Here is a 20,731-nt window from a genome sequence, read left to right on the forward strand (position 1 = left end):
GCTTCTTAATGCCATCGATGATGAGTTTGTTTGAGGATTCTGCCTGTCCGTTACCTTGCGGGTAGCGAGGGGTGGAGGGGCTTAATCGAATGTTCCACTTGCTACAGAACTCCTTGAAATTACCTGACATGAACTGCGATCCGTTGTCGGTGACAATTTCATAAGGTAGACCATGGCGGCAAATAATGTTTTTCCAGACGAAACCGCGGACTTCTTTGTCTGTGACTTGAGCGTATGCTTCAGCTTCGATCCATTTAGTGAAGTAGTCGGTGAGGACCAGGATGAAGCGTCTTTGGCGGGAACAAGGAAGCGGTCCTATGATATCCATCGCCCATCGCATGAACGGGTAAGGGGCGGTGGTTGTGCGCAACATCTCGGTTGGGCAATGGATGCTGGGGGCGTGTCGTTGGCACTTGTCGCAGCTTCTCGCGTATGACTCGCAATCAGCGTTCATTGTCGGCCAAAAGAACCCTAAGCTCCTTACTTTGATTGCTAACGCGCGTCCGCCCGAATGATTTCCGCCAGCGCCTTCATGCGTCTCTGCCATAACCCTTGCTGTCTCATCGCCATGGATGCATTTGAGGAGGACTTTACTCGCCGTCCATCTGTGCAGTTCATCGTCGAGAACGACGTAATGGGCGCTGCGGGTTTTTAGCCGGCGGGCTGCCCATTTTTCTGCTGGGAGTTCCCCCTTCGAGAGGTAGTCGATGAACTCAGTTCTCCAATCTGGGCCAAATCCGTCGTCGTCTGGAGCAATGGGCTCGACAACCTGGGCGATGAGGGTTTTGTCGGTCAGAATATCGATGCTTGGTTTCTCGATACGATGTATCGGGATTGTTCGTTTAACTTGGTCATGAAGCTTGCTACCAAGGGCTGCGAGGGCGTCGGCGCAGATGTTTTCGCCTCTGGGAACTTTGATGAGTTCGAAGGACTCAAACTCTGCTGCTAGGCTTTGCACTATTTTGAGATAGGCGTCCATTCGATCGTTGCGGGCATCGTAGTCGCCACTGAACTGATTGGCGACTAACTGGGAGTCGCAATAGGCGCTTAGTCGTTTAGCTTTTACGGCTTTTGCTAAGCGGAGTCCGGCGATCAAAGATTCGTATTCTGCCTCGTTGTTTGAAGCGGGAAAGCCAAAGCTAAAAGACTGTCTGATTAGCTCTCCGGTCGGAGACTGTAATTGGACTCCGGCGCCTGCTCCTTTGTTGGTCGACGATCCATCGACGTGCAGCGTCCAGTTCAAACTTGGGAGTGCGAGATCTTGTTCCAACTCTGGGGCCAGTTCGACCAAGAAGTCCGCAAGAACCTGTGACTTTGCTGCAGTGCGGTTCTTGTAGATGATATCGAGCTCGCCAAGTTCAATGGCCCACTTTGTGAGTCTTCCAGACCTGTTGGTGTTTTGGAGTATCGTTCGGAGAGGCTGATCAGTCAACACTTCTACCGAATGCGATTGGAAATAGGGTCGAAGCTTTCTCGCTGCTTCGACGACTGCTAAGGCCATCTTCTCCAGAGTCGGGTATCGCGTTTCTGGCCCGGTCATGCGCCGGCTCGTATAGAAGATGGGCTTTTGCTCGCCGCGGTCTTCCTTTATCAGGACGCTGCTGACGGCAGCTTGTGATACTGCGACATAGAGAGACAGGACGTCACCGACGTCCGGCTTAGCGAGTACAGGAGGTGTTGTCAGGTATTGCTTGAGTTGAGTAAATGCCTCCTCGCACTTCTCGTCCCAAATGAACTTCTTGTTTCCTCTCAGGAGATCGTAGAAAGGCAAGCACTTGTCAGTGGATCTGGCAATGAACCGGTTTAGAGCGGCTATTCTCCCCGTGAGTCGTTGTACTTCTCTACTGTTTTTTGGACTCGGGAGGTTCAGGACCGCGGATATCTGTTTCGGGTTCGCCTCAATTCCTCGCTGCGTGACAATGTAGCCGAGGAACTCGCCAGAGGAGACTCCGAACGTGCACTTTGCCGGGTTCAGCTTCATGCCGTACTTGTTGAGAGTTTCGAAGCATTCTTGCAGGTGACTGAGGTGATCAGTGGCGTGGAGAGACTTAACCAGCATGTCGTCGATGTATACTTCCATGGTGATACCCAATTTATCTGCGAACATCTTGTTTACGAGCCGTTGGTAGGTTGCTCCAGCGTTCTTTAAGCCGAACGGCATGACCTTATAGCAGTAGGTTCCCCTATCTGTGATGAAGGCTGTCTTCTCGCGATCGTCCGGGTGCATCATTATTTGGTTGTATCCAGAGAAAGCGTCCATAAAGGTTAGCATCTCGTTTCCAGCCGTAGACTCGACTAAACGGTCGATGTTGGGAAGAGGGTAGCTGTCCTTTGGGCAGGCTTTATTTAAGTCGGTAAAGTCGACGCAGACGCGCCACTTGCCATTTTTCTTTTTGACGACTACTGGGTTCGCCAACCATTCGGGGTAGCGGACTTCGGCAATCGAACCTGCACCGAGTAACCGGTCGACTTCTTCATTTACAGCCTTAGACCTATCGGGACCGAGTTTGCGTCTCTTCTGGCGGATGGGCTTGAAAGTTGGATCGACATTTAGTTCATGAGTCGTTATAGTCGGATCAATGCCTTTCATGTCTGCCATAGACCAAGCGAACGTGGAAATGTTCTTTCTGAGAAAATCCAGAATTGACTGCTGCATTTCCTCAGAAAGGTACGCGCCAACCCTCACAATTCGACTCTGGTCGACGTCGTCAATAGGTAACTCTAGGACTTCGCTTTCTTGAGAGCAGACTTTTGAGGTTGGAGTAGATACTGAGTTTACGGATAATGACGACCGCTGAAGTTTGACTGTGGCGACTAGGAGATCTCTGGCGGCTCTCTGGTCCCCGCGCAACGTTTTAATCTTCCCGTCCGTGCCAGGGAACTTGACGCACTGGTGGTAAGTGGAAGGAATGGCTTGCATTGAGTGTAACCAAGGGGTACCGAGTATAGCGTGATACGGAGCTTTCGTGCTTACGACGGCAAACTTGACTGTTCGAGTAACGCCGCATGCACGCACCGGGAGGCGGATCGTTCCCAAGATAGTTTCTGAAGACCCGTTGAATCCGGTTAACGTTCTGGAGGACGCTTTTATGTCATCGAGGTCGACTCCCATCTTCTGCAGGGTTTCTCGGAAGATGAGATCGACGGAACTTCCGGTGTCGATAAGGATTTTGGTGACATCGTACTCTCCAATTCCAAGGACGACGAGGAGTGGATCATTATGGGGCGTGTGGACACCCACAGCGTCATCTGGTGAGAAGGTTATCGGAGGATGACTTGTCGGTTTAGTCGGCCATTTCTGGGACGTCGCGACTTGTCGACGATAATCTTTCACGGAACGGACTGAGTCCCCGTTAGGGGGGGAGCCTCCCATGATAACGTTCAAAGACTGCCCCGCTTGTACTCGCTTAGAGTCCAGTAGGGCGCGGAGGTCTTTGGATATGCTGGTCTCGGGTGGTGAAGATTGAGACTGACCTTTAACTCGCTCCAACTGTCGTCGTAAGTCTGTTGGTTTTGAACGGTTGAGCTTTACGCGAAGATCGCATGCGCCGGAATTGAGTTTATCTCGGAGATCGCTAACTGGTCTTTCGTTGTCGTTAGCGTCGCTTGCCGAGATGCGTCGAGACTTCCGTGCATCCAGCATTGTTCGGAGATCTCTGTGCTTGGAAGTGCTTTCGTTTTCTGATTCGAACTTCCGTTTAAGGACGTCTCTCAGATCTCCGAATACAAGAGCATCGTCGTTCTCTTCATCGGACGACAAGGATTGCTGAGAGAGTATCACCTCGATGCGTCTGCGGTTAGCCGGGTGCTCTTCGTCGGCTGAGGAGTCTCCCTCGCCGTTATCCTTCGGGGCTTGTTCCTCGTCATCTCGTCGCGAAGCATCGTTTTGCTGTCCTTTTCCTGTGGCTTTGCGTTGGGCTCTTCTTTCCTTATTCTTGCTCCAGCTTTTACCGTTCTTTGGTTTAGTTTTCAAGGGCTCGAACTTAAACCCGCCGCTCGCGAGAGAAGAGAGATAATGTGCGTAGAGAGATTTGCATTCCGTTGTATCGTGTCCCTTGACGTCGTGATATTTGCAGTGCTTGGTGAGATCGATGGTCCTGGAAGGCCCCGCTGCTGATCCGGCTCCCGCCGTAGGTTGGGTGGTGCAAACAGTGTCGACTTGTTTGTCGGATGTTTCGAGTTCTCTTACCCACTTGTTCCACCCCTCTCCGCGAACCACGAGAGTAGAGATCGGTTCGTTATTCTCGTTGACGACATACATGTATCCGTCTTTGCGGCCGTTTTTGTCGTTTGGAGCGTGCTGGCGCGGCTCTTGTCGCGTGTTGGCGTTTTTAGCCGCTGGCGCTTTGGGTGCGTTCATCTTGCTGAGAATGGCGTTGGTATCTTCTTCCATTCGGATGAAGTTGTCGGATCGCGCGATAGCGTCCTGAAGCGACGTAGTTGGATTTTGGTATAAATCCTCCCGGAATTTAGAACGAACCCACAAAGTGTTTCGCAAGGCGTCAATGGCAATACCGTCTGGAATGTCAATCCTGGAGACTACGGCTTTGAACTTCTCCATGTAGTCGCGAAGACTCTGGTCTTTAGTTTGGTTGAGGTTCCACAAGCTAGAGGCAGTGGCGCTGCGCTTGGTGAACATAATGTAAGTCTTGAGAAAAGCTGCTGATAAGTCGCGGAAACATCCGATCGAGTTCTCCTCCAACTGGGAGAACCAAGTCAGGGCTTGCTCGTGAAGAGTCTCAACGAACATCTGGCAGTAACCTGCGTCCCTTTCGTCGTTAGGGAGTCGAGCTCGCGCCATCGCGATGTTAAAAGCTGTCATATGTTCCACCGGGTCTCCGCCGGGCTTATACTCGGGTAGGCGCAGCTTCTCTATCTTCCCGAGTTGCACGCTAGTCAGCGCGCGAGTAAAAGGAGTACGTGAGGTTGCGGCGAGTACACTCTCTATTTGCGGAGCTGCGCTGGTTACTTGGTGGATCTTTTCGCCCATTTGTTGAAGGCTGAGTTTGAGCTCAGCGAGCTCGCGTATTGTAGTGAGATCTGGACCTGCTGGGAGAGCATCTGCGAGAAGGGCTTCGTTGGGCTCCGAGTCGTCGGAGACATGGTCGGCTCCGGTGGCCGTAGGGTTTGTGTTGAAGAGGCGGCGTCGTATCTGCTGGGAACGGCTCGTCTGTCCGTCAGGAGCTGTGAGCGCCGCGACCAACGCAGCGAGTTGGTCGTTGGTTGTCTTTTGGACTTCGTCTTGGCGAGCGAGTCGAGCCATGACGGAGCTCATGAAATCTGAGGTAATGGGTGGTGCGGCTGCAGGAGTAGGCGTCGGTTCCTCGCCCGGAGCGCCGAAGGCGGCGTCGTCTTGAGCCATGTAGATCTAGAACGTTACTTTAGTCCACCAAGATGAAAGTTTTGCTTTCGATTTACCCACCAACAAGCCCAATCCTCCAAGGAAGATCTGCAAAAAAAAAAAAGATGAAGCTTTCTCCTCTCCGTTCCTCCTCTCGCAAAGATCTCTGCAACAAAGTCAAGAACTTTCTCGCTTAAGATCCACAATCACGACCCCTGCACTGACTCGAAGCTTCTCATCTAACTTCACCTCAAGCTCAGTCCGGCAACAAGGAGATGTAGTCAGTCTACGGTGGTTTCAAGATAAAGGATGAAGCTTTCTCATGAAAGCTTTGCTTTCTTCTGGTGGGAATTTGATCGAACACTTGGTTGGCTGATAATAAATGAAGCAACAATGGCTGTTCTTGTTGGTAATCCTCTGTATGCTCATCTTGTTTCTTACGGTAGAAGCTCGTCTTGTTTCTTACGGTGGAAGATCGACACAAACGTCTACTCAGCAATGACCACAGCAAAGCTATTCTATTTAACGACGTTTAAACAAACCTCCGTCAAATCAGATCTTGAGCTATCTTTCAACAACTTCTCCGGCACTTCTTCTGTCTCTGTCTCTGCTGTAACTTCACCTTCTTCAGTTTGACATCGAGAACAAGATGCTTCAGCCAAGCTGACCTCCTAAACGGTTGTAAGAAGTTGGTCGAGTTCCAGAGATTCATGGGTGTCTCTCTAGCTCACAAATGAAGCTCTGATCTTGTCTTGGTATTGAACTCACCAGTTCAAATCTTGATGGGTCAAACTCGTCGGCCTGTAGCTCTTAACCTGCGGTTAAAGGAATGAAGGAGCTTTGGTGACACGAGCATACAACTCCGTGAGCTTTCTTCTTCTTCAAAAGCCCTTGTCTTTATCTGAGATTAAATAGCAGAAACTCTGGGGAAGTGACATAAGCTCTAGAGAAGACTCTTGTCTCTGCGGTTAGTCATGGTGATCGATCAGTATTGTTGCTCTTGTCCCTTGGTCCATCTCTGAGCCAACCAACGCTCACATGTCATTCGATTATCTGCGCTTCGGGAGTTTGCAGGAGCGTTGAGGAACATGTTCTTTAGGCAAGCTGAGCAAGCTGAGACTACCTGATCTCATAACCACCTCAAAGACGAGTTGACTTCAGAGTTTTCCAAGTTGCAGCAGCATAATCGGCAACCTTGACGAGTGTGGAAAGTTCTGTCCATCTCAACTTTGCTGGGTTTCAAGGTCTCTGCATTCTTGATCTCACCAGTAACCGTTTCTCCGGACCTTTTCCTGATTCCTTCGTCCATTGCTCCAAGATGAAGATCTTGAGTTCAGCCAAAAATGGTGATGAACGTGCTGCAACATTGCAGGAACCTCTCAACGGTTCTGCTCCAAGGTCAAGACCAACCAAGACAATAGCACCACTGGAGATGTTATCACTGGTCAGGAACATCACAGCTCTGGTGCTATTCCTCGGCTCGGCTGCAACGTTGTCACCGCATGCACAGGGCTCGTCGCCTCAATGTTTCCAAGATAAAAACACGTCAAAAAGGATGTTAGCAACGTCCTTACCTCGCCAACACCGAGAAGCCCGAGCTTGCCATCACAAATACAGCTCTGTGGGCGCCAATTGTTTGTACGAGATTCAGTTGATCGGAATGATGAACTTCAAGATGGGTGACTAAAGACGTTTTTATTAGAATCCGACAAAGGGTTACAAGATTGATGGGAAATAAGGAGACAAGATGTAAGGTCTAAGCAACAAGATCAGAATGATCGTTTAGAAACCCTAGATCTAGCCGCTTAGTGTGTAGGTTGTCCAAAAAGTCCACTGCTCGTTGCCTCCTCCTCCACTCTTATAGCGCCTCTGTTCGTGATGCCCTAATCGCACTTATCCTATGGGCCCTGTTACCAAAGGCCGAGTATGCGGGCCTTGGTATTATTTCGTCTAAGCCGAGTACGACTGATCATCTTAGCCGATTGGCTTAAAGTACTCTAGGGTCGAGCCGACGTCTTTAGCCGCTAAGCCGACTAAACTCAACCGAAATTGTCGGGCTACGGCCTGTTATTTGATGGGCCTTGTGGAGGGATGCAATCCATCTCCTACACTAATGTCGCACAGTCGCAGCGGCCTCGCAGATCTCCTCCTCAACACTGGGGTTTTTCCAATCAGAAACGTCGATGACCGGAATCACAGGCAGGGCCGGTCCTGGGCCAAGCTTAATGAAACATTCGCCTCAGGTCTCCAAATTTTTTGAAAACATTTATATGTAAATAAGACCCCAAATTTGTTAAAAAAAAAATTTAAGCCCCTAAATTTTTGAAATCTTTACTAAATTAAGTCCCAAATTTTCAAGGCCAAGTGCTGACAACGCACCTTTGCCGGTTGTTGGAGACTCCATGATGAGTCTTTCAGTGGTGACTCGTTTTTCTGGGAGTTGGAAGTAACATGAAGGCAATGTCTTTGGAGATATAATGTCGACGAGACCTTTTACTCCGTGACGTTGGTTTACTACGAAATCTGTAATAGCCACATCGGTGAGCCCTATCGGAGCCATTTTTTGTTATACTTTTCTTTTTATATATGAAAAACAGTAAGAGAATGGTATACAAAAGGTGATATGCATTTGTCATTGTTGTGTAGATTATATATAGATACATGATGGGAGCACCTCAAACTTTAAGAAAAAATTTCAAACAAAACTAATATTATTATTTAAATATAATCTAGTTATATACTTTATTTAAACTTCAGCGAAAATAAAAATGTATTATTATCTTTTGTCATTTTTTGTCATAAATAAAATGTAGGGTTAATTAGGTGAATATACAAATTATGGATGTAAATTAGCAAAGCGTGCATATTATCAATTAATTTACGAACCAGGATATGGTAGAGGCCTAGAGGGTAAAATGACTCCATTAATTTTTCGTAGCGCTTACAATCAAATCACATGTTCAAGTAGCCGGTCATTTTGTCTTCATCTCACAAAATGGATGCATTTCGACAATGATGTTATGAGATAAGATTTTAGATGATTATCCATTTACGTATTATATTATTACTTCTCCTCTAAGTCACCAACTGATGTCATTGTTTAATATTTTCTGATTGCTATAAATATGTATTCTCTCCTCTTATGTTTGTACGGCTGAAGTAAGAAGAAGAAATAAAATTATCGCAACTCCTCTCTCTCTTTACGTTACCAAACAAAAGGACGTAGAACAATTAACTCTTGTAACTCTTTTCTTACTTTATTTATAACACGTTATCAGCACGAGGCCCTGACCAACTGAGGCTTATCAATCCAAAAGTTCTTAAACCAACCGAGGTAATGTTTAAATTTATGTATTTCAATATATTTAATTTATTTAAATTTTATTATTATTTCGGAGTGAGAGGCTAGACCTTCTCCGTTTATTTTTCGGGATGATAGGCGCTGCCTTTCCCGACTGATCGTTATGGTAGGCTATGCCTTCACGATCAGAGAAACACGTGGTAGGCTTTGCCTCCGTGAATAAAAAGAAAAGGTCAAAAATGGTAGACTAAGTCTCCTCGGACCTTGAAATAAGTAAAAGTCAAAATGGTAGACCATGTCTCCTCGGACTTTGAAAAATGATCAATATGGTAGTCTATGACTCCTCGGATCATGTGGTAGGCTGAGCCTCCCGATTTTATTTATGCTATTTAAATTTCTGCAATTTAAATTTATGCAATTTAAGTTTATGCTTTTATTTTATGTCTTTAATTTTTGCATTTAAATTATGCATTTAAATTCCCATTTTTACTATATTTATAATATTATTCTATGAATACAGTTATCATGTCGAATTTGACAAAGCTCGAAATTAATGCCCTGGATATTACGGGAAATAATTATATGACCTGGGCAGTGGGTGCAAAGATGCACCTGAGAGGAAACGGGCTTTTGGAAACCATCGATAGTTCAAAAACGGTGTCGGATGAAAAAAAGGCTAAAGCCATGATATTCTTACGACACCACATCCATGATGGTTTAAAGGATGAATATATTACGAAAGAGGATCCTTGTGACCTCTGGAAATCTTTAAAAGAGAGGTTCGATCACCAGAAATATGTGATCTTACCGAAAGCTAAACACGAGTGGATCCATCTCCGGTTCCAGGATTACAAAAGTGTTAGTGAGTTTAATTCCGCGATGTTCGGAATTACTTCGAGGATGATGTTATGTGGAGAGAAAATAAGTGATTATGATATGATCGAGAAAACTCTCTCCACGTTCCATCCTGAAAATGTAATCCTGCAGCAACAGTACCGGGTGAATGGATATACCCGTTACTCGGAGTTGATGCAAGTCCTCCTTGTAGCGGAGCAGAATAATCAACTTGTGACTTTAAACCATCAAGCTCGTCCCACCGGATCTGCTCCATTCCCTGAAGCGAATGTTGCATCATCCAGTTATGATAATAGAAGAGGACGAGGTCGTGGACGTGGTGGAAACCGTTATCATGGTCGTGGAAGAGGACGAGGAAGAAGATTCCGTCCCTATGATGAAAGAAATAATAAAAACTTCCACGAAAATGAAAGGAATGAAAAGGGCCAGGATGATAAAAGGCAAACAGGAAAGGTTTGCTATAGATGCGGCATGAAAGGTCATTGGGTACGTAACTGTCGTACGCCAAAACATTTAGCCGATCTATATAGAGAATCCCAAAAGGGAAAAGAGAAAGGAAGAGGTGAAACAAACTTCATCTCTGATGAACCTGGGCCATCCTTTCATGGTTTAAACGATGATACTCATCTCGACGTATCAGACTTTCTGGTTGAGCCAGAGAGTATCGATGAGTGATGTAGATCGATGTGATATAAATAAACTGTATTATAGTATCTATATCTTTTGTTGTAAGATATATGTTATGTTTGTCATGTTTGATGTTTAATAATATATGTTTTATGAATATTTTATACTCAGAAAAAGGCCAAACTTTGAGACTATGGATGGAGATCTGTGTTTGGCAGATAGTGCGTCAACGCACACGATAATTAAAGATAAGAAATATTTCTCCAGTCTCAAAATAAAAGATTACGCTGGAAGCGTAAGTACAATATCTGGTAATGCAAAGATTATTATGGGCTCTGGAAGAGCGAAATTTTCAATGCCAGGGGGAACAATATTTGAAATAAGTGATGCATTGTATTCCCCCGAGTCTCATAGAAACTTGTTAAGTTTTAAGGATATCCGAAGAAATGGATATCATATTGAGACTATGAGTAAAGATGGCATTGAATTTCTTTGCATTAAGTCCGAGAGGAAACATATATTGGAAGAGTTAAGAATGTTATCCTCTGGACTATATTGTACGAAAATAACCATGACTGAGTCCTATGCCGTGGTAAACATGAAGTTTACTGATACATTTAAGATTTGGCATGAGAGGCTAGGACATCCTGGTTCAGTCATGATGAGAAAGATAGTGCAAAATTCGAATGGCCATCCGTTGAAAAACGGAAATTTTTTGCAAACGGGCGAATTTACATGCAATGCATGTTCTCAAGGAAAACTTATAACTCGGCCATCACCAGCAAAAGTAGGCAATGAATCACCAATGTTTTTAGAAAGAATACATGGTGATATATGTGGGCCGATCCACCCACCGTGCGGGCCATTTAAGTATTTCATGGTATTGATTGACGCATCTAGTAGATGGTCAAGGGTGTCTCTTTTGACGACACGAAATACGGCTTTCGCAAAGTTCATTGCCCAGATAATAAAGCTGAGAACGCAGTTCTCAGAGTATGCCATTAAGAAAGTAAGGCTTGATAATGCTGGTGAATTTACATCACAAGCCTTTGATGATTATTGTATGTCAATGGGGATCGATGTGGAGCATCCAGTTCCCCATGTGCATACACAAAATGGCATGGCCGAGTCATTGATAAAACGGTTGCAGTTGATTGCAAGACCGTTAGTCTTGAGAACAAAGCTCCCAATTTCTGTATGGGGACATGCTATATTGCATGCGGCTGCACTGGTTCGGTTAAGACCGAGTGCATATCATAAGTACTCCCCATTACAATTGGCATCTGGGCAAGAGCCAGATGTATCCCATCTCCGTGTCTTTGGGTGTGCGGTCTATGTTCCGATAGCTCCGCCACAAAGAACAAAAATGGGCCCACAAAGGAGATTGGGAATATATGTGGGTTATACGTCACCAAGTATAATAAGATATCTGGAACCAGTAACTGGTGATATGTTTACGGCAAGGTTTGCCGATTGCCATTTTAATGAAGATGAATTTCCAGTGTTAGGGGGAGGAATTGGTAAAATTCCTCAAGAGATTACATGGTGTACACCGTCGTTGTTACACCTTGATCCCCCTACGAATCAAAGAGAACTGGAAGTTCAGAAAATTGTGCATTTGCATAATTTGGCAAACCAGTTACCAGATGCGTTCACAGATACAAGAAGGGTGACGAAGTCATGTATACCCGCTGAAAATGTTCCATCAAGAGTTGATGTTCCTAAAGAACAAACTGATGGAAATAAAATGAATGAACCTAGGGTTCAGTTAAAGAGGGGGAGGCCAGCGGGTTCTAAAGATAAAAATCCCCGAAAGAAAAAGAAATTGGATGAACAAAGTAAGGTTCTAGAAGAACCTGATATTTAAAGATGTCTGAAAGAAGACATAAATAGAAAGGTTCCAGAAGAACCTGATACTGAAAAATGTCTGAAAGAAGGCATAGATAAAGATGATCCAGATGACGAGAAGGGAACAGAAAAGTATGAGATTTCCATCAACTACGCCCGAGATGAAAAGTTATGGATCAGAAATAAGATAAAAGATGTTGATGGAATGTTCTCCTTTTCTGTGTCCAAAGAGATCGATCATGAAAATGATGATCCCGATCCAAGGTCCATTTTGGAATGTCAAAAAAGACATGATTGGGAGGAGTGGAAGAAGGCCATTCAAATTGAATTACTCTCCCTAAATAAAAGAAATGTCTTTGGACCTATAGTCATAACGCCTGAGAACGTAAATCCTGTTGGGTATAAGTGGGTATTCGTGAGAAAAGTAAATGAAAAAAATGAAGTAACACGATATAAAGCCCGATTAGTTGCCCAAGGTTTTTCTCAGAGACCGGGAATTGATTTTGAGGAAACGTATTCCCCGGTAATGGATGCAATTACGTTTAGATTTTTGATGAGCCTAACGGCGTCTAAAAATCTTGAGATGCATCTCATGGACGTTGTGACTGCATATTTATATGGATTGTTGGATAACGATATATATATGAGACTCCCTGAGGGATTGAAAATGCCTGAAGCATTGAAAGAAAAATCCAGGGAGATTTGTTCGGTCAAGTTACAGCGATCACTTTACGGATTAAAGCAATCCGGACGCATGTGGTACAATCGCTTAAGTGAATATCTTTTGAGTAAAGGATATGTGAATAATGCGATATGTCCATGCGTTTTTATAAAAAAATCGTCATCTGGCTTTGTGATCATTGCTGTATATGTAGACGACCTGAACATAATTGGAACTCAAAAGGAGGTTGATGATGCTCGAACTCATATGAAAGAGGAGTTCGAAATGAAAGATCTCGGCAAGACAAAGTTTTGTCTTGGGCTCCAGATAGAGCATCTCCGAGAAGGGATATTTGTGCATCAATCAAACTATACGAAAAGGATATTGAAACGCTTTCGTATGGACAAAGCGACTCCTTTGAGTACTCCAATGATAGGTAGATCTCTCAATGTTGAGAGTGATCCTTTTAGGCCCTGCGAAGATAGCGAGAAGATATTAGGTCCAGAAGTACCTTATATGAGTGCTATCGGTGGGCTGTTATATCTTGCAAACTGTACCAGACCAGATATAGCTTTTGCTACTAATCTATTGGCGAGATATAGTTCTGCTCCTACTCGCAGGCACTGGGACGGAATAAAGCATGTATTCCGTTACCTCCAAGGTACAATTGATTTAGGGTTAATGTATTTTAGAAAACCCGAGTTTGGTATGGTTGGTTTTGCAGATGCAGGATACTTATCAGATCCTCATAAGGCTCGATCGCAAACCGGCTACGTTTTTACAATTGGTGGAACCGCGATCTCTTGGCGGTCCCAGAAACAAACTCTGGTTGCGACTTCTTCAAATCATGCTGAAACTATTGCGCTTCACGAAGCATGTCGAGAATGTGTGTGGCTTCGATCAATGAGTCAACACATACAAGAAGCAAGCGGAATAGTCAATGAGAAAGAGCCGACGAAAATATTTGAAGACAATTCGGCCTGTGTTGCTCAACTCAAGGAAGGCTACATTAAGAGCGACAGAACAAAGCACATCCCTCCAAGATTTTTCTCGTACATAAGGGAACTCGAGAAAAATAAAGAAGTGGACATTGAGTATGTACGTTCATGTGAAAATCCGGCTGACTTGTTCACCAAAGCTCTTCCAACTACAACATTCCGAAAACACGTCTACGGTATCAGAATGCGGCATTTGCGTGACCTTTGAAGAAAAAGCTAGGTCCACTATTCTCAGGGGGAGATTACGGACAGTGTACTCTTTTTCCCTTGTCATGGTTTTTGTCCCAATGGGTTTTTCTATGACTAGGTTTTTAACGAGGCACTACGTAATACAAGTTTGGATAATCAAGGGGGAGTGTTATGAGATAAGATTTTAGATGATTATCCATTTACGTATTATATTATTATTTCTCCTCTAAGTCACCAACTGATGTCATTGTTTAATATTTTCTGATTGCTATAAATATGTACTCTCTCCTCTTATGTTTGTACGGCTGAAGTAAGAAGAAGAAATAAAATTATCGCAACTCTTCTCTCTCTTTACGTTACCAAACAAAAGGACGTGGAACAATTAAATCTTGTAACTCTTTTCTTACTTTATTTATAACAAATGACAATTTTTTTTAAAAAAAAAGTGCAAGTACAAAATGTCCTTATATATTGTTCCTACTGTTTATATATATCAGATCCATTCTGAACAGCGGTTCTTAATGGGCAGCTTTATGAAAGTCCTTTAAGGATTCAAATGGGTATAATGATTGTTATGTGATTCTTCTTCGTTTAGCCATATAGTTGGGTTATCTCCTCTCTATCTCTGTGATTGCTTCAGCTGCTACAAGAGTTATGGGTTAGGTAGGATTAGCAAACTCCACGAGATCATTGGCGCCTTCGAAGACAGCTTGGAGATGAAGAAGAGGAAGAAAGACCGGTGGAAGCGATCGGGAAAATAATCCGTTTGAGTAAACTCGGTCGTGCCGAGTCGACTCACTGAGTTGGGCTCGAGTTCGGGAGAGTTGGCTGGTGGTGATTCGGTGGATGAAGGACGCTGTGGAAGATATGTCACGATCCGAGAACGATCGTCCACTTCTAATCGAGAGAACTGATGAAGAGGAAGAATAGAGGGCCTACAACGAAAGGGATCTCGAGTACGGCGTAGGATTTGGCGGCGCACGACCATTTTCATGGAGGAAGTTATGGGGGCTCTGAGATTTTCTTGCAAAACCCTAAAATATATTGGGGAAGAAGGTGATAAAAATTACAACTATGCCATTAATGAAAAAACAAAAAAAAAGGCAAAAAACGCATTCCCATAGGTCGAACTCACGAACTGTTTCTTTAAGCTACTGTTCAGAAACCACCCTCCCGTAACAAATATTTTTTCATTCTACGGAAGTCATGTATTCATATCTATACTTTATCAGAAAATTGAATAACCATTAAAAATTAAATCCCGAATAAGCGGCAATTAATCTGAGATTTTTCTACAACTCGCGAGGCCCATACCAACCGTCCAACTACATCTAGCGCGATTTCGAACATGAGTGAAAACTCAAAGCTACTAAAGATCATTTTGCAAAGGCATATATCATCGCTCGTGGTGGAGTCTAATTCATTTTTCGGTTTGTTTGATGATGTTTTTGTATTGCTTACATAGTCTTTTATTCAACTTGTCTTAGATCTAGCTTCATATGCTAGGAAGAGGAAGAAAGAAGTTACATTTTTCAGCCATCTTCATGGAACAAACAATTGAATAAAGAAACAAATATTTGGATATTCAACAATTTAATACAAATATCTCGATATTCAATAATATAATCAAAAATGATATTAATTGACAAAAAAATTTGACCTTGTTAACGCTGTAAGCTAAACCCTAAATACTAAATCTAAAACCCTAGGGTTAACAATAAACACTAAATCTTAAAAACACTAAACCTTTAATCCTAAACCCTAAATTCTTTGATAAATCCTAAACCCTTAAGGCCTAATGAGCTCAATATACAAAAAAGGGGATGATATTCTTTTAATATTTTTTAACGCCGTCAATAAAACATTAAACCCTAAATCCTAAACAGTAAACTCTAAATCATTAAAATTAAATCCTGAATAAGCAGCGATTAATCTAGGATTTTTCTACAACTCGCTTGGCCTATACCGACCGTTCGACTAACATCTAGCGTGATTCCGAACATGGGTGAAAATCCAAAGCTACTAGAGATCAACTTTCAAAGGCACTTCATTGTAACCACGTATAGAAAACTTGTTTTCATATATAGCAATTGGGTTGTTCGATTCTACAATTTTTTTAGATATATTTGTTTATTTTGTCGTTCGTGAATATAATGATTCAAAAATAAGAAATTATACTTCAATAAATCATGGAATAAGTCTTGAGTTGACCTTGTAAAAATACACTAGCTAAAATAATATTTATTAATACCCATTATAATCAAATAATACATAGATAATCTAAATTTTCGTGTTGATAGCTAGAAAATGGTTATTGTATATGTACTTTAAATGCATAACATAATTGGACAGTGTATTATAGATTCAGGTTGAGTTAATATAAAAGGTAATATGTATGTGTAAATCTTAACCGGATATTAAAAAGTAATATGCATACAATAACGCCGTAGGCAAAACACTAAACCCTAAACCTTTGGGTAAACTATAAACCAGCTTTTACAAACTAAATCCGGTCGAAAATAATATTTCAGATAAAGAATAAATCTGAATATGTATGAGTAAATCTTAAATCTTAAATCTTAAACACTAGACCCTAAATCCTAAACCCAAACTCTAGATCCTAAACCCAAATCCTGAACCCTAAATCCAAATCGTATACCTTAAATCCAAATCCTAAACCAAAAACCCAAACCGTAAACTCTAAACTCAAACCATATACCCTAAACCCAAATCCTAGACCCTAAACCCAAACCATAAACCCTAACCAAAACCCTAAACCTAGACGCTATAGGGTTTATTTTTACTTTTTATTAAAAAACATAATTTAACTTGGCAAATTTTATTATTTTGTTTCGTTTTTAAAAAGATATTAAATATAAAATAACAAAATACTATTGGTTGGTAAACCTACCGGTTTAGCTTAGGGGTGAACGCAAGAAAAACTCAATGAAACCAGCAATAAATAGATTTTTCATATAAAAATATGTTGAGATGGATATGATATTTAATTTCTGAATATTATATCATGACGACGTACTTGAGAAAACAAGTCTAAATCGGGCAATTGGAAAAGTGTTTAATTTTTTTAATAAATTTGGGTACAATAACGCCGTCAGAAAAACACTAAACCCTAAACCCTGAATACTAAACCCTAAATTCTTGGGTAAACCATAAACCCTTGGGTAAACCATAAACCCTTGGATAAATCTTAAACCCTAAATCATAAACACTAAATCTTGAAAAAATTAAACCCTTAATCTATGGTTTATCCATGGGTTTATAGTTTAGTGTTTAGGATTTAAGGTTTAGAATTTAAGGTTTAGAATATTTCTGACGACATTAAAAATTATTTTAAAAACATTCTTTTAAATTATTATTTTTTGCAAGTACTACTATAAGGTTTTCTAAACTTGAGATTTAAAAAATTCATGTCAAAATCTTCGTCTCTCTTCGCAAAAACTGATTTTTGAGAAATCATGCTAAAACTAAACAAAAAGACGACGATCACCATCAATTATCCGGTACCTTTTAAGCTTTCGTCAACTTGTACGTTTTAACTCCTCGTTGTCGTTGGATCTCGCCGTAACTTCGTCAGATCTCGTTATAGTTTCGTCAGATCTCGCCGGACAACTCTGCACCGTCGTCCGATCTCGCCGGAGAACTCGTCGCCGCCGGAATTCGTCAACGCCGATTTGAGGACCTCGATTTGAATCTGATATGATGAGATTTAAAATTATCATGAGATGTAGGATAGAAGAGGTAGTTGTAATCAGTTAGGGGTATAAAGGTATTTTGTCAATTAAAATTTTAATGGCAAAGTTGATTAAGTTAGAAGTGAAAAATGGTATCTTAAAAGTGCTATTTTTGGGAATTCCTCTCTAAAAAAACAAACAAAATATTGTCAATTTATATCATATTTTTTTTAAAAAAAAATTACTAGTTGCAAATTTTTTTTTAATATTTTAACGCCGTTAGAAAAACATTAAACCCTAAACCATAAATCCTAAGTCCTAGGTTAAACGCTAAACCCTTGGGTAAACCATAAATCTTTGGATAAATACTAAACCTTAAATCAAAACACTAAACACTAAATTTTAAAAACACTAAACTCTTAATCCTAACCCTAAATCGTTGGCTATTACTATTTGAATAAGTCATATATACATTTTGGATTGGTCTTTTGGTATTGCAATAAATTTATATGAATGCGCATTGTAAACAAATAACACATAGATAATCCTGATTATAATGATTATAACGAGAAAATATTTTTTTGTATCTATAATATGAATGTACATTACAACCAGATAATACATCATAGGTTTGAATTAAGTTATTATAAAGACGAAGCAATATGTGCTAGCTTTTATCCAGATATTACAAAAATAATCCGGCTAAAATTTGTAATAGCCAAGAACATCATTTTGTTATGCGAGATCAGAAATGTTGGATATCTGTAAACAAACTCGGTAATTTTGGAGTACTTCAAATAACGAAGAAACCTAATTAAAAACATTAAACCCAAATCTAATTAACCAAAACATAATTAACCTAAACCTAATTAACCCTAAACCTAATCTATTTGCTGCCGCCTCCTCCTTCCTCCTTTGCCTCTCTTCTCGATGTCTTTCTCTGTTCTGTCTCCATCCCCAGCACCGGACGAGTTCGAGACCGGTGGTGACAGGGGCAAGCTTGAGACCGACGGTGACGGGGGCAAAGCTCGAGACCGGTGGTGACTGGGGCAAGCTCGAGACCGGTGATGACGGGTCGAGACGGATGCGAGCTCGAGACATCTCCTCTTGCACACGACAACCGCTGTTACCAAGAACAAAAAATCAGATTAAAAAGAAAAGAGAGAGAGAGAGAGAGAGAGAGAGAGAGAGAGAGAGAGAGAGAGAGAGAGAGAGAGAGAGAGAGAGATGACCATTACATATATCTTCCATCTCCATGGAAGTACGCCTTGCCTCCTCCAATCCTAAAACAAACAAAATCAGTTCAAAACAGAGAGAGAGAAACAAAGAAATCACAACATAATTATCCTTTTAAAAGGAAATGAGAGTAAAACCCCATTACCTATAGAGATAGCTCACAACAAAATCATTGTTCTGATTCTTCTGAAAAAAATCAAACCACCAAAAGATCAAATTTTGTTTTTCTCGTGTTGCTCTGGAAACAGAACAGAGAAAAAAAAAGAGTAGAATCTGGAAACAGATATGAGGAAGGTTTTTTTTTTTTAGAAAGTTACAGTTTATCAGAAAGAAGAGAAAAAAAAGTTTCAACAAAAAAAAAAAAAATAATAAAAAGAGAAACTGAACGAGAAAAGAAAAGGAGAAAGAGATGGTTAAAGAGGTAAGGGGTTTTGTCGGTTATTGTCTGTAAAATACAATAAGGACAATCTGGCCATTAGACTATCTACAATGGTTACTAAATTCAACACCCTAATTTTCTTTTTTTAACACTACACTTCATCTTATTTTTCATCTACCTAATCATTCAACATCCACCTCATTTTTTACATCTACAATAGTTTTGTTTAATAAAAGTCAACATCCTACCCCACTATTTTAATTCATATTTTTATCTTTTATAAATTAATAACTATATATTAATTATAGTTTATATTGTAATTAACTTAAATAGTTAAAATGAAATATTTTTAATAATTTTTAGTTATATTTAACTATTTTTTAAAAAAATAAAAGAAATCATAATGAAAATTGATAAAAAAAACTTTTTTGTATCCAAATGAAATGAGACTAATATCTATTTATAGATCATAAAAAATCGTAAATACTGATATAAATTTTAATTTTTTTTAAAAATGTTTACTTTAAAATAATTGAGTTTCAATAATTTGAAAGAAATAAAATTTCTAAAGTTTTTGACAACCAATCAAATTGTTTTTTGGGGGCCCACTCACTATGCATTTAGCGTATGAATTCACTTCCTCATCAATTTCTCCTTTCACATTTCAACACCTGTCTCTACAGGACCCACTCATTTGGTATTCAACTAGTTGAAACTTTTCAACATGTATTAATCCACGTTGGATTTTATTAGAATTCAACAGCCTCATTGTGAGGATTAAACAGTTGAATATTTCATTCAACAACCTCATTGCTCCTAGTCTTATAAAAAATACACAGTGACAATGGGTATACACCTAATCAAATAAGTTTTGGTAGTCATCCACCATAAATTCGTATTAATAATATAAATAGTTAAAACAATTATTTTAATAATTACTATTTTCAGACGGTCGAATTTATTCATAGTGATGCATAGGGTGGGAGGCTGGGAGCAGCTGGATAATTTGGGAAACACGTTATTCACGTCCAATAGTAGACAAACATATTATTGCAATATTTGAAACGACATTATACTAATTATTGTTTTGCTTTTTTGTCAGTTATTGTTTTGCTATAATATATTTTGTAAAGTTAACAGCTCACCATCCGTTGATATGATCTCGTAGAATAGTTACTCTTGAACCTTCTGGGTTCACCAATCAATAGGATTTCATTATTTCAAATTCGATATCTTTTAAAAAATGAAACAAAATATTGTCAAGTTAGATTATATATGTTTTTAAAAAAAAGTAAAAAAAAATAGTAGTTACAAAAAAAAGAATTAAAAAAATATATTTTTAACATCGCCAGCAAAACACTAAACCTCTAAATCCTAATCCCTAAATTCTAAATCCTCAACCCTAAACCCTTGGATAAACCCTAAACCCTTGGATAAATCATAAACTCTAAATAAAAAACACTAAACTCTAAACTCTAAACCCTAGATCTTAAACCCTAAACCTTTGAGTGTTTTAGTGTTTAGTGATTTTGATTTAGAGTTTAGGATTTATCCAAGAGTTTAGAGTTTATCCAAGGATTTCGGGTTTAGGGTTTAGGCTTTAG

At 40.7% G+C, this 20,731-nt stretch overlaps 1 protein-coding gene and 1 long non-coding RNA gene across 2 annotated transcripts; one reads left to right on the forward strand and one right to left on the reverse strand.

Moving 5' to 3' along the window:
- Window positions 1-8,195: 8,195 nt before the first annotated feature.
- LOC111206171 lies at window positions 8,196-14,110 on the forward strand. Its single transcript, XM_048745971.1, has 2 exons — window positions 8,196-8,675; window positions 9,163-14,110. The coding sequence occupies exon 2, from the start codon at window positions 9,168-9,170 to the stop codon at window positions 10,170-10,172; it is 1,005 nt and encodes a 334-aa protein (XP_048601928.1). The 5' UTR covers window positions 8,196-8,675; window positions 9,163-9,167; the 3' UTR covers window positions 10,173-14,110.
- Window positions 14,111-18,197: 4,087 nt separating this feature from the next.
- LOC106418748 lies at window positions 18,198-20,399 on the reverse strand. Its single transcript, XR_001283732.3, has 3 exons — window positions 18,894-20,399; window positions 18,745-18,795; window positions 18,198-18,635 (listed from the first exon to the last, which is right to left on the reverse strand). It is a non-coding gene; the product is annotated as an uncharacterized LOC106418748 (long non-coding RNA).
- Between the last annotated feature and the right edge of the window lie 332 nt (window positions 20,400-20,731).

The sequence above is a fragment of the Brassica napus genome, chromosome C1 (assembly GCF_020379485.1).
Source record: "Brassica napus cultivar Da-Ae chromosome C1, Da-Ae, whole genome shotgun sequence".
NCBI lineage: Eukaryota > Viridiplantae > Streptophyta > Magnoliopsida > Brassicales > Brassicaceae > Brassica > Brassica napus.

Coding starts and splice junctions, on each gene's coding strand:
- LOC111206171 (XM_048745971.1), top strand. CDS start 9,168: ATGTCGAATTTGACAAAGCTCGAAATTAATGCCCTGGATATTACGGGA.